This window comes from Crocodylus siamensis, chromosome 1 (genome assembly GCF_052110815.1).
Source record: "Crocodylus siamensis isolate JL-2025a chromosome 1, ASM5211081v1, whole genome shotgun sequence".
NCBI classification, from domain to species: domain Eukaryota; kingdom Metazoa; phylum Chordata; order Crocodylia; family Crocodylidae; genus Crocodylus; species Crocodylus siamensis.
In genome coordinates, this window is record NC_143395.1 from 204,012,955 (window position 1) to 204,025,920 (window position 12,966).

General features: G+C 40.2%; 1 protein-coding gene across 1 annotated transcript in view; it reads right to left on the reverse strand.

Moving 5' to 3' along the window:
* Nucleotides 1–7,067: 7,067 nt before the first annotated feature.
* ZC3H6 (zinc finger CCCH-type containing 6) overlaps nt 7,068–12,966 on the reverse strand; it is a 62,852-nt gene continuing 56,953 nt past the window's right edge. The window contains exon 12 of the mRNA XM_090052983.1: nt 7,068–9,495. Within this exon, the coding sequence (XP_089909109.1) occupies nt 7,994–9,495 (1,502 nt within the window). The 3' untranslated portion in view covers nt 7,068–7,993. The remainder of the gene's footprint in view (nt 9,496–12,966) is intronic.

Genomic DNA, 12,966 nt, shown 5'->3' on the forward strand with positions numbered 1-12,966 from the left:
ATGGAAAACACCTAGGTGACAATGAGGTAATCAGAAAACCACCATGGATTTGTCAACTAGGATTATTTCATCTGGAGCAGATGGGGGATTCCATAACAGTCTTTAAATACCTGGAGGTTATAAAAAAGGATGAATATTTTGTGTGGCTGTAGGGGACAGAACAAGGAGCAATGGTCTAAAATTTAGGTTGGAAATTAGGAAGAACTTTCTTAATCAGCCAGTGGTTAAGCCTCGAAACAGACTACCCAGAGAGGTTGTGGAGTCTCCATCCTTATTACATTTTTAAGATCATGGTAGATAAACACTTGACTACAATAGTTTAGCTGGGGATGATCCTGTCTTTAGCAAGGGCTGGACTACGTCTCCCAAGGTCCCTTTCAGCCCTACTTTTTATGACTCTTTGAAAGACACAGATATGAAATGGTAAATTACTGGCTAATGGTCAGTAAGAAAAAAGCTCTAGTGGATCACAAAATAAATACAAGTCAACAATGTCACGTTACCAAAAAGGCAAATCTCACTGTGGTCTTAACAGCAGCATTGTAATGTTTGTTGGATATGGGAAGTAAGTACTCCCACTTCTCTTGGTACTGCTAGGTCTTAGCTGCTGTACAGTCTAGTTTTGGGGCCCACATTTTGAAAGATTAACTGGTATATACCCAGAGGAAAGCAACAAGAATGATAAGAGATTTAGAAAACAACCTAAAAAGAAATGTGAAAAACTTGGATTTCTTTTATTTTCAACTGTCTAAGCTAAAGGATATACTAGTACTCACATACGTAAAAGGTTGCCATAAGAAAGATGGTGGTTGGCTGTAGCATGAAAGATGCTAGTCTAGACGTTGCACAATCATTGTGATGTACCAGGACATTGTACTCATTACAAGAGTAATAAAGCTTACTCTGAAATATCATCAACTTATAGGCCATGGGCAGAATCAGCAGGCTAAGTTGTGTTCCTTGAGTTCAGCACATCACATTCAATGGCTTGCTTTGACTAGAATCAGTGAGAATTATGGTTTCAATAGGAGTACAGTTGGCCACATATATTTGTCCTTATCTTCCTCCTGTGCTTATGCCCTTCCCTTCATTTATTTTGGCTACTCTAAAGGCAGCTCAGAACTTGCTATGCCTAAATCATGTCTATCAAAAATTTACCCAGCATCCTCCTGAAACCTCCAATCAAGGAGGTACTATAACTTCCCTGGGCTGTCTATCCAGCTGTCTCACTGTCCAACTACTCCAGACGTTTTCTTAAGATTTAACTTCAAGGTCTAGTTTAAGGATAACTACCTGATGGGTTTGAAAGAGGATAGAGTTAGACTATTCTCAGTGGTGGCAGATAACAGAACAAGGAGCAATGGTCTCAAGTTGCAGCAAGGGAAATTTAGCTTAGCTATTAAAAAAAAAAATCACTAGAAGGGTAGTAAAACACTGGAACAGGTTACCCAGAGAGGTGGTGGAAGCTCCATCCTTGGGTTTTTTAAGACCCAGCTAGACAACACTTTGGCTTGGATGTTCAAGTTGGGGATGGTCCTCCTTTGAGCAGGGGGTTGGACTAGATGACCTCCTGAGGTCTCTTCCAAACCTAATTTTGATTCTATGATTCTAAGGGTCTAAATCAATCGAGTCCCCTGCATTCCCAGAAAACAATTTACTAAAAACTGGCTACTCCAACCCCTCACAGACAGTAGCCACAAAGCACATGGCAAAGCCTACACTGTTGTACACAAAAATGAATAGCAACAAAGGCACTGCTGGCAATTGCAGAGGCAGAAAATCGGTTGTATGTTCACAGATCCCAGAAAGAAGACCATTATATCTCATGCTGGAGTGGAAGTTCAAATCTACCATATTCCTTGCAACCTTGACCAGGGGATGAGGGTGGTGGTAGGGGGTAGAATTCCTTTGTGGCCCTAAGTATGACAATCAGTCAGTTCTGAAGTGAAACAGGAAGGCCATGTAGCCATGAAGAGAGATATTTCTTAGTGTGGGCAGGAAAATGAGCACTCAATCAAAACACACAGCTGCAATCAATGTCCAATGCTTTTAAGTAGGGAAAAAATACCACCCCAGTATCTATAAAGCAGTGATAAGGAGGAAAAATTTCTTCTTGCTCCTTGCAGCTGACTAGCAAAAGTCTTGAAGCCTGGAATGATTTCTTTACCTTTCTTGTTTTCTAATGTCAAATCTAAGAATAACTGAATTAAACAAACTAACATTGCGATTGTTTAGGTTTGACCTCCTGATGAATGCAACCCAATTTTACCCTAAGATTCCAAAATAGGTCATGTCTCCCATGCATCTTTCAAAGACATCCAAAGTCCTGAATCTATTCAAAGTCTTGAGTTGAATTCACATCTCCAAGTAAGCTGTTCCAATAGTTAAGCTCCCCACTTAAAACTGCAACTTGCTTCCAAATGGGATTTTGCCATGTTCAATTTTCAACCATAGGCTTTTGTAATGTTTTTATCTGACAAATTAAAGGACCACTGTATTCTCCAGTAAGTTCTTACAGGCCATTGATCCTTAATAAGCTAAACAAACTGAAGCCTGTCTCTCCCTGTAACACGTTTTCTCATCCTCAAACCATTCTTGAAGTTATTCTCTGGATCCTAATTTTTCAACAACTTAAAACATTTTAACACTAAAGCTAGACTTAGTACTCTGTTAATGGTCATCTGTATACCATGTACAATGAAAAAATTAACATTAACTTCTGCAGGGTATTCCTCATCCAAGTACAGCATTAGCCCATTGCGCTATATAGCAAACCACTAGAATTTCATATGCCATTGGCTCTCTACAATAAATTGCAAATTCTTTTAAAAATCATAGCTTTTACAGATATAATCTCCATCTAGTGTGCAAGTACATTCTTTTGTTCCTAGATGTAAAACTGTGTACTTAGCTGTATCAAAATGCACATTTGACTACAGTAAGTTTCCCTAAGTAATCCAAGTTACTCACCTATCCTACTGAATTTTTACTGCAAACTTATTCTGAACATTAATCATTAATTTACATTTTTTAACCCAAGGTCTGTGGGTCAAGAACAGATCTTTGCATATCATTAGTTGATAATTCTGAATATAAATCTATAAAGTATAATTCTGAATAGACATCTATAACAGACTTCAGACAAAAGCAATAGTCTTCACCTGAGCCAAAATGGTACCAAACTGCTGACATGTAACATTAAAAAGGTGGTAAAGCAACTTTTAAACTAAAAATGGGTTAAAACTGACAGTGCAGAACAGCACGCAGTCCAGATTGACGCACCCTACAGTGGTGAAACTATAAAAAATAGGGATAAGAAACAGGGTGAAGACAAGCACAAGCAAATACCTTTAATGAGTAAAAGGTCACACAGAAGTAACCAACCAGGCAACAATAAAAAGTACACATGCTTTTATACTAATGCTAGAAGTCTAAGATCAAAGGTGAAGGAACTTGAATGCTCAGCAGTAAATAATGATACTGACATAATAGGTATCTGAAACATGGTGGAATGAGGAAAAAAAAATCAATAGGATGCTGTAATATCAAAATACAAATTATACAGAAATCATAGAGTAGGTTGTACTGGTGGGGAAGTGGCACTCTACATTAAAGACTGCATCAAATCAAAGAGGTTACACTTTTCAACTGATAAAGAGAGGTACCATAGAATCTGTGTGGATAGATATCCCGAGTATCAATAGAATAAAAAAGGTATGTCTAGGGAAATACTATCAATCGCCATATCAGGATGATAGCAGTGAGCCAGAAATGCTAAGGGTGTTGAGAGAGGCGGTGACAGCACAAAACACAGTAATAAAGGGGGACTTCAACTTTCCATAAGTAGACTGGGCCAATCTAAAATCAGGCTGGGATGCAGAGACCAAATTTCTTGATGTCATAAAAGACTGTTTCCTGGATCAGTCAGTTTTGAAACATGCAAGAGGAAAAAGCCCATTTTTGATATAGTCCTAAGTAGTGCACAGGACTTGGTGCAAAGGGTAAGGATTACTGAGCTGCTCAGCAATTGTGACCACATTGTTTAACATCTATGTAGCAGGGGAGACAAGAAAATCTACCACAGTAAGCCTTAACTTAAAAATGGGAGACGCTACACCAAAATGAGGAAACGAGTTAGAAGTTAAAAGGGGCCCCTAAAGAGATGAAGAACTTGCAGGCAGAACTTGCAAGGAATTGCTTAAGAACACCATACTGCAGGCACAAGGCCAATGCATACTGCAAATCAAAAAAAAAAAAAAAAATGGAGAGACGACCCAAAGAAAGCCAGCACAGTTTAATAGCACAACTGCAGAGCTAATATGCAGAAAAAGGGCTTATTTCAAAAACTCAGTCAAATCCTAATGGAGAAAATAAAAAAAAGCATAAAGACTGGCAAGGAAAATGTACAACTGAAATAAGACAAGAACGAATTTGAGGAGAAACTTGCTAGAGACACAAAAGGTAACAGTAAAAATTGCTCTAAGTACATTAGAAGCCAAAGCCCTGCCAGGCAGTTATTTGGGCCTTTGTAAAAGGAGCACTAAAGGATGACAGGGCCACTGCCAAGAAACTAAATGCATTCTTTGCACCTATGTTCACTGCGGAAGACTTTAGGGAAATTCTGTCACCATATCCACTCCGCTGTAGGAGTGGTTGACCCATACTGAGGTTTCAATACATGAGGCTGTAGAGGAAATTGATAAACTAAACAGAAGCAAATCACACCAGGACCTGATGGCATTCACCCTAGGGTTCTTAAGGAGCTCAGATCAGAAATTACTGAACTCCTAACTACAGCATGCAACCTGTCACAGACTCAGTACCAGAAGACTGGAGGGTTGCCAATGTGACTCCCATATTTAAAAAAAGGTTTCAGTGGGGATGCAGGGAACTACAGGCCAGTGAATCTAACTTCTGGTTCCTGGAAAATCGGTAGAAAGAGATTCACAGAAGCTAGGGAAAAAAAAATGGTTCAGCACATAGATGAACATGACTTTCTGGGGAGGAATTAACATAGCTTTGTCAGAAGGAAATCATGCCTTACCAACCTAGAGTTTTGTGAATCTGTCAATAAGCAGGTAGATCAGGGCAATCTTGTTGACACGGTATATTTGGACTTCCAAAAAGCTTTTAGCAAGGTCTCCCATCAGAGGGTCTTAATGAAATTATGTAGTCTTGGGATTACAGGGAAACATCCACTTGTGAACTAGAAATTGGCAACTAAATGGCAAATGTAATTCAATGCAGATAACTGTAAAGTGATGCACACGGGAAAAAATAACCCAAACTATACCTACACCATGATGGGCTCTACATTAGCTGTTACCACAACAGGAGTCATAGTGTACAGTTCTCTAAAAACATCAGCTCAGTGCTAAGCAGCCACCAAAAAGACAAACAAAATGTTAGGGATTATTAAGAAGGGAACTGTACACAGAACAGAAAGTATCATCATGCTCTCTTCATAACTCCATGGTGCATCCACACCTTGAATACTGTGTCAGTTCTGGTCCTCACATCTCAAAAAAGGTGTAGAACTAGAAAAGGTCCAGAGAAGGGTAACAAGGATGATTAGTGGTATGGAGGGGCTACCATATGAGGAGAGACTAAATCTATTTAGTTTAGAAAGAGGCTAGACCTATTCAGTTTAGAAAAGAGAGGTTTGAAGGGGGACACAATAAGGGTTTACAAATATTAAATGGCGAAGAGAAAGTAAATAGGGATTTATTGTTCAGTCTCTCACACAATACTAAATACTACTATGACTAGGGATCATAAAGTGAAACTAGTAGGTAGTAAGTTTAAAACTAACAAAAAGTTCTTTTCCACACAGTGTGTAATTAAACTGTGAAACACACTGTCACCAGATGGAAACTGACAGTTTAGCCAGATTCAGAAGGGGACTGGACAAATTCTTAGAAGAAAGAGGCATCAGTAGCTACTGAGCATGGGAGTTAGGGGTACAGTTTCCAAACCAGAACTTTCTAGACTTTAACTGCTGGAGGCTGCAAGTGAGAGGAACAGTGAGAAAAAAATTACCTGGTCATACCCAATTCAGTCTCCTTTTCAACATCCACTCTCTGCCACTGTGCGACACAGGATACTGAGCAAGATACACCTATGGTCTGGCCCAGTAAATGACAATTCTTATGATCTTATATTTTCATATCAAACGGACAATGCACAATCCTTATAAGTCGCATTAATTTTAAAGAGTGCTAGTTTGTTAATACAGTGTTAATAGTTTGTTAATATAGTGTTAACAACAAACTAACCAGGAAATCAAAATGAGCAGTTAAATTCCTATAATCAACAAGTAACTAATCAACTTGCACAAAGGTCAGACTACCATTTTGATCCTTTCTGTTCTATTCATGAAACAAGATTGTTTGAGTCTGTATCCAAGTTATTGCATAGGTACAATTAACACGATCATCTATGAACAACGTCTCAGCCATGATTGTCATCTGAATCAAATACACTAAAAGAAAAGGGAAGGGAATAGAATCCAAAGAGGAATCACATTGGGAAAGAGTAGCCCAGGACATCTAGTAGCAGATGATACCTGCAAAAGAGCAGATGTAAAAATACAGTCTTTTATTATAGTTTTAAGACTAATTACTGTAGATTTAACAGAACCATACACAAAGACAGCCCAAAGGGTAGAACCAAGGAGAACTGAAGTCAGCTGTGGTCTGAGCTACTAAATCCTCATGGGTGAAAGACCCATGATAACACCTAACACTTTGTATGGTACATGCCTTTGATGACTAGGTATATTTCATTAAAAAGAATGCAAGCAAGTACAAGAGAGAAAGAGTGCGCATACACATGCGCAAGAGAGAGAGTGCAACATGAAGGGTTTGATCTTGATGACACTGCTCAATTAATAGTTCCTTTGGAGTTAATGGGAGTTTTGCCTATGAAAGTACAGCCAGATCCTGTTGCTGTACCTTCTTGTGGCAGCTGAGTATTTACAGCATATTTAATTATCGTCTCTGCTTCAGACATTTTCCACTCCTGCTTTCCCACAGTCCAACTCTCTGGTAATTTATTAGTTTAATAGTCACTACTAGACTTTAATTGTACCCTTTTTTAATTTTTTTGTTAAAAATGTCATAAAGACACAATGAATACAAGTACTGCAGTTACATCAATACAAAAAAGCAATACAAATTAAGCATCTGAATACAAAAATACATTGCAATACATGAACACCACAATGTAACCTATCACACTAAGTCAGAATTGTGTATGTGTGAAAAATTAAATAAAAACTTTTTTGTATTAGAGAACTTAGGTATTCTCTACTTTAACAGTAATGTTCTTCTAGTTATTGACTTCACAATTTCTTCTATTTACAGTATAGAATAAAATACTTTTAAAGATATGACATTTTAACTCCGCAATAAGTGATATAGGTATCTTTTACACTAAGAATATTGACTGCATGAATAAAAACAATGTCTTACATCCACTGCTCTGAAAAGGAGGATCAACATGTTCCTCTTACATCATCTATGTATATTTCAGTTAGTAGGTTTGGCTTGGTAAGTCAGACAATCCTCGTCTTAAATAGTGTCTCTCACAGTAATGTACATCATATTGCTTGAACCTATACAATCATACAAAAGTGGCAATCATTATATCTAAATGTTGATTATGAAAGAGACAACTTACACATATACAAGGTCTTCGGAGTTGAATTCTTAATGACTTATTTACAATGAAAGTGCTTTTATCAGGTCTAACATGATACATGTCTTTTTCTACATGTCAATTAATCTCCCTGAAATTGGAAAAGTATAATATAGAAAATACCACAGCTTTGCAAACACTATAGCATACTGTATAACCGCATGTGGTTCTGAGATTAGCAGCTGAAAAGTGTTGATAATTATAATTTAAAAATAAATAAAGCATAGAGGTAAACCAGTTACAAAATAGCAGAAAACTGCAATATTCACAACAGTAAAAAGACTGAACTCAGTTGCTAACAAAATGGTGAAGCAGTTGGATCAAAGGTCTTGAAAACATCTTTCAGGGATTTATCATCCGATTCCCCATTTGGATCATTATCCTGCATTTGATTAACCTGTCCAGGCTGTCTAACTTGCCTTGGATCACTGTACTGCGGTCTGATCAATCCTGACAATGCTTGGATGGGAAGATTATGCACTGCTGGTGCAGTGCTTGAATGCTTAGCCTGAGATTTACTGATGCTATTTGCTTTATCTGAACTGGCCTCTGCTGATGCTTCGGCAGTTTTTTCCACATTTGAGGCAGCCTTCTGTGGCAATGTATCTTCTGAGAGACTAGGCTCATTTTTTACAGTGTTTTTCAGAATACTTTTTTTCTGGTTCTCTCCATTCTCTCCTGAATTACTTGGAGCAGTGTCTATTGATGAACTGTGGTCTCTTGGATCATATAAACTAATACCACTAAGTATGGAGCCTGGAGTTCCCAGTCTAACACCAGTTGATGATAGCTTGGGTGCATATGGAGGCAGAATGTCTGGGTCAGGTTTACATGTCACAGCTTCTGAGGACTGTGATGAACCAATACCAGATCTGGCTAAACGAGGGTCAAATTTTGGAGGATGAGAATCCTTTGCGATTCCATGGTGAGTGTCTGTACTAGACAGTCTATGGAGTCTGGGATCAACATTTTTTTGTAAGCGGGGATCTCCCAGTTTGCTTGAACTACTGGCATGCGACTCTGCAGATTGGTCCAAAAAGCCACTTCTGCTTGTTATGCTATTTTTCACTTTTGCTGCTAGTCTTGGGTCAGCTGGCATTGCATTTGGATGCGGATCATTTTTCAAATTCCGTAATTTATTAAGCCTCTGGTCAGCTATAAGTGGAGGAAGAGGTAAATTAATTGAAGAGACTGGGTCAGGTTTAGGTAAGGGTATTGGAAGTAGGTCTTCAGGAGCCCATACAATATGCTTAGCAAAGTTTGGTTTTATCAGGATAATATCCATTTTAATGTGGCTGAACTGTCTAAGCTGAGATCTTGGATCCCTTAATGTTACACCAGGTAAAGGTTCCAAAGGAATCAGAAAAGCTCGCTCTCTCAATTCTCTTTCCGTATCCTCTTCATCATCATCCATTCCTTTTTGTTTGACTTTAACTCCAGAATGTGTATGATGTAAATCTAACTTTGCACCTGCAACAGAAGAACTTGTGTGTCCACTTTCATTAATCCTCAACATTCTAGGATCCCGTGCAAGTCTTGGGTCTAATGACGCCGATTCGGAAGGTTTTCTAGTATTTGATCTTGGAGTTGACCTCAACCTTGGGTCAACAGCCTGATTTCCTATGGCCTTTTCTTTAGCAAGCCGTGGGTCAGTAGGAACACTGAGCATATGCTGATCTGTGGAATGTTGTTGCCGATTCCTAAAATTCTCACTTTGTTTCTTTAAGGTTTTTAATATTGATTTAACACTGCTTCCCTCTTCCTCTTCACTACTGGAATACCAGTTTACGTTATCATCTAAAAGAAAATAAAAAGTTATTTTAAAAACATGATCACTAGAGGTTCAACAGACAATGCTTTGCATTTCTTGAAAAAAAAAGTAAAATTTCTCAATAATAACTTGCATTTTTCCAATATTAAGACTTGAAAAAGGGAGAACAGCATCTTTAAACGATGATTATAGACATGCACTTAGACAAGAGAATAGAACAAACAACTACTTTTACCTGTTAGTAACAAAAATGTAATGAGCATATTTTTAAGCACATAAATCCTGGTGGAAGATATCTTTACTGTTGGTTGAAAGAGAAGACAATTGTTTCTCCTATTTTTAAATACAGTGTTGTTGTAGCCCTGATGGTCCAAGAAATGGAGTCATAAGATCAAAGGAAAGCAGGATTGGAAGGAACTTCATAAGGTCATCTAGTCCAGAGGTTCCCAACCACTGGGCCATGGCCCCGTTACCAGGGCACGTGGCGGGTTGGCTACCAGGTCATGGCATGAGTTCCCTGATCAGACCCCATTTGTCTGCCCGGGTGAGTCGCTTCCAGGGTTACAGCTGAGCTTCTGGGATTAAAGCTGGGCCAGCCCTGGGAGGGAAGCAGCCGGCTCTATGCGCCCCATCTCACTCCCATTGGGCCACGGTTTATAAAAGGTTGGGAACCACTGATCTAGTCCAGCTTCTGCTCAGGGCAAGATCATCCCTGACTAAACCATCCCAGCCAAGTATCTGTCTAACCTGCTTTTGAAAGTTCCCAGGGATAGAAAATCCTTAGGTAGCCTGTTCCAGTGCTTGACTGTCTTAAAAAAAAATCAGAAAGTTCTTCCTAATATCCCATCTAAACTCCTCTTACTGCAGATTGAAGCCAGTGCTCCTACTCACTCCTGTCCCCTACAGCCACAGATAAAAGCCCATTTCTATCCTTTCTGTAATCTCCTCTCAGCCTTCTCTTCTTCAGACTCAATAGCCCTACTTCTTACAGTCTTTTCATGCAAGTCTTGCCTCCCAAGCTCCAATCATTTTTGCTGTCTTGCATTGGCTGGAATCTTTCCGAGTGTCCACATCCATCTTGAAGTGTGGCACCCAAAACTGGACACAACACTCCAAGTGAGGCCCCAACAGTTCTGAATATAGTGGAAAAACACTTCTCTTGATTTGCAAGTGACAATCCTGATAATACAACCCAGGATGCTGTTGCCTCATTTTGCAACAAGAAAACACATTTGGCTCATATTCAATTTATAGCAACTGTAACCGCCAGGTCTTTCTCTGCAATACTGGAGTCTAGCCAGTCATTGTCCAGTCTGCATTTCTGCATGTATTTATTCTGTCCCAAGTACACCACTCTGCACTTGTCTTTGGGGAATTTCATTTAACCTGTGCCAGAGCATTTCTCTATTCTACTCAGGTCACTCTGGAACTTCGCCCTACTCTCTGGAGTATCTATCTAGAACATCAACCAACTTGGTGTTGTTTGCAGATTTGGAAAGTGTACTCAATCCCATCATCTAAATCATTAACAAAGTTATTACACAATAGCAGACCCAGGACAAACCCATGAGGAACACCCCTTAATATCGCATTAAGCAATTGATATTAAGGTGGGGATTTAACTATAGAGCACCAGACCAGGAGGATGTGGTGGATGAGGATTTTTTCAAACAGCTAGTGCAAGTTTCCAATCCCAGGCCCTGGTTCTCATGGGAGACTTCAGTCACCCTGACATCTGCTTGGAGGGCAATACAGCAGTGCACAGGCAATCCAGGAAGTTTTTGGAGAATGTTGGGGACAACTGCCTGGTGCAAGTGCTGGAGTGGCCAACTGAGGCCATGCTTTTCTTGACTTGCTGCTTACAAACAGGGAAGAATTAATGGGGAATGTAGTAGTGGATGGAAACCTGGGCAGCAGCGACCATAAGATGATTGAGTTCAGGATCCTGAAGAAGCAAAGGAAGGAGAGCAGTGGCTTAAGGACCATGGACTTCTGAAAAGCAGTCTCTGACTTGCTCGGGGAACTCATGGGCAGGATCCCCTAAGAGGCCAGTCTGAGGAGGAGAGGAATCCAGGAGAGTTGGCAAAGAAGTCTTACCGAGTGCAGGAACAAGCCATCCTGATGTATAGGAAGGTCCTAGATGACTGGAAAAGGGCAAATATAGTGCCAATATTTAAGAAAGGGAACTAGGTGGATTCAGGGAACTACACACTAGTCACACTCATCTCAGTCCTTGGAAAAATCATATAACAGGTCCTCAATGAATCCATTTCTAAGCACTTGGAGGAGAAGGTAATTAGTCAGCATGGCTTCACCAAGGGCAAGTCATGCTTGACCAACCTGACTGCCTTCTATGAGATGACTGGCTCTGTGGATATGGGGAGACTAGTGGATATGACTTCAGCAAGGGTTTTGATATGGCCTTCCACAACATTCTTGCAGGCAAGCTAAGAAAGTATGGGTTGGATGAATGGGCTGTAATCTGGATAGAAAACTGGCTGGAGAGAGTAGTAGTCAATGGATCAATATCTAGTTGGCAGCCAGTATCACCAAGTAGAGTGTCCCAGGATTCAGTCTTGGGGAAGGTTTTGTACAATGTCTTCATCAATGACCTGGAGGATAGGATGGAGTTCACCCTCAGCAAGCTTGCTGATGACCCCAAGCTGAGTGGGGAGTAGTAGATATGCAGGAGGGTAGGGCTAGGATTCAGAAAGACCTTGACAAATTGCAATATTGGACCAAAAGATATCTCATGAAATTCAGTAAGGACAAGTGCAAAGTCCTGCACTTATGGTGGAACAATCCCATGCACCAGTACAGGCTGGGGGCTGAATGGTTGGGCAGCAGCTCTGCAGAAAAGAACTTGGGGGTTACTGTGGACAATAAGCTGAATATTGAGCCAGCAGTGTGTCCTTGTCAAGAAGGTTAACAGCATACTGGACTGCATTGGTAGGTGTTTTGCCAGCAGGTCAAGGAAAGTGATTACTGCCCTCTGTTCAGCACTGGTGAGGCCACATATGGAGTACTGTGTTCAGTTTTGGGCCCTTCACTACAGAAAGGATGTGAGCAAATTGAAGAGTCCAGTGGAGGGCAACAAAAATGGTTAAGGGCCTAGGACACATGACTTCTGAGGAGAGGCTGAGGGAACTGCAAAAGAGACGACTGAGAGCAGACTTAATAGCAGCCTTCAACTACATGAAGGCTGGTTCCAAAGAGGATGGAGCTAGACTGTTCTCAGCGATGGCAGATGACAACAAGGAGCAATGGTCTCAAGTTGCAGCAAGAGAAGTTTAGGTTAGATATTAGGAAAAACTCTCTCACAAGGAGGGTACTAAAACCCTGGAACAGGTTACCCAGAGAGGTTGTGGACTCTCCATCCTTGGAGGTTTTTAAGACCCGGGTAGACAAAGCCTTGACTGGGATGATCTAATTGGGGATGGTCCTGCTTTGATTCAGAGGTTGGATTAGATGACTTCCTGAAGGTCCCTTGCAACCCT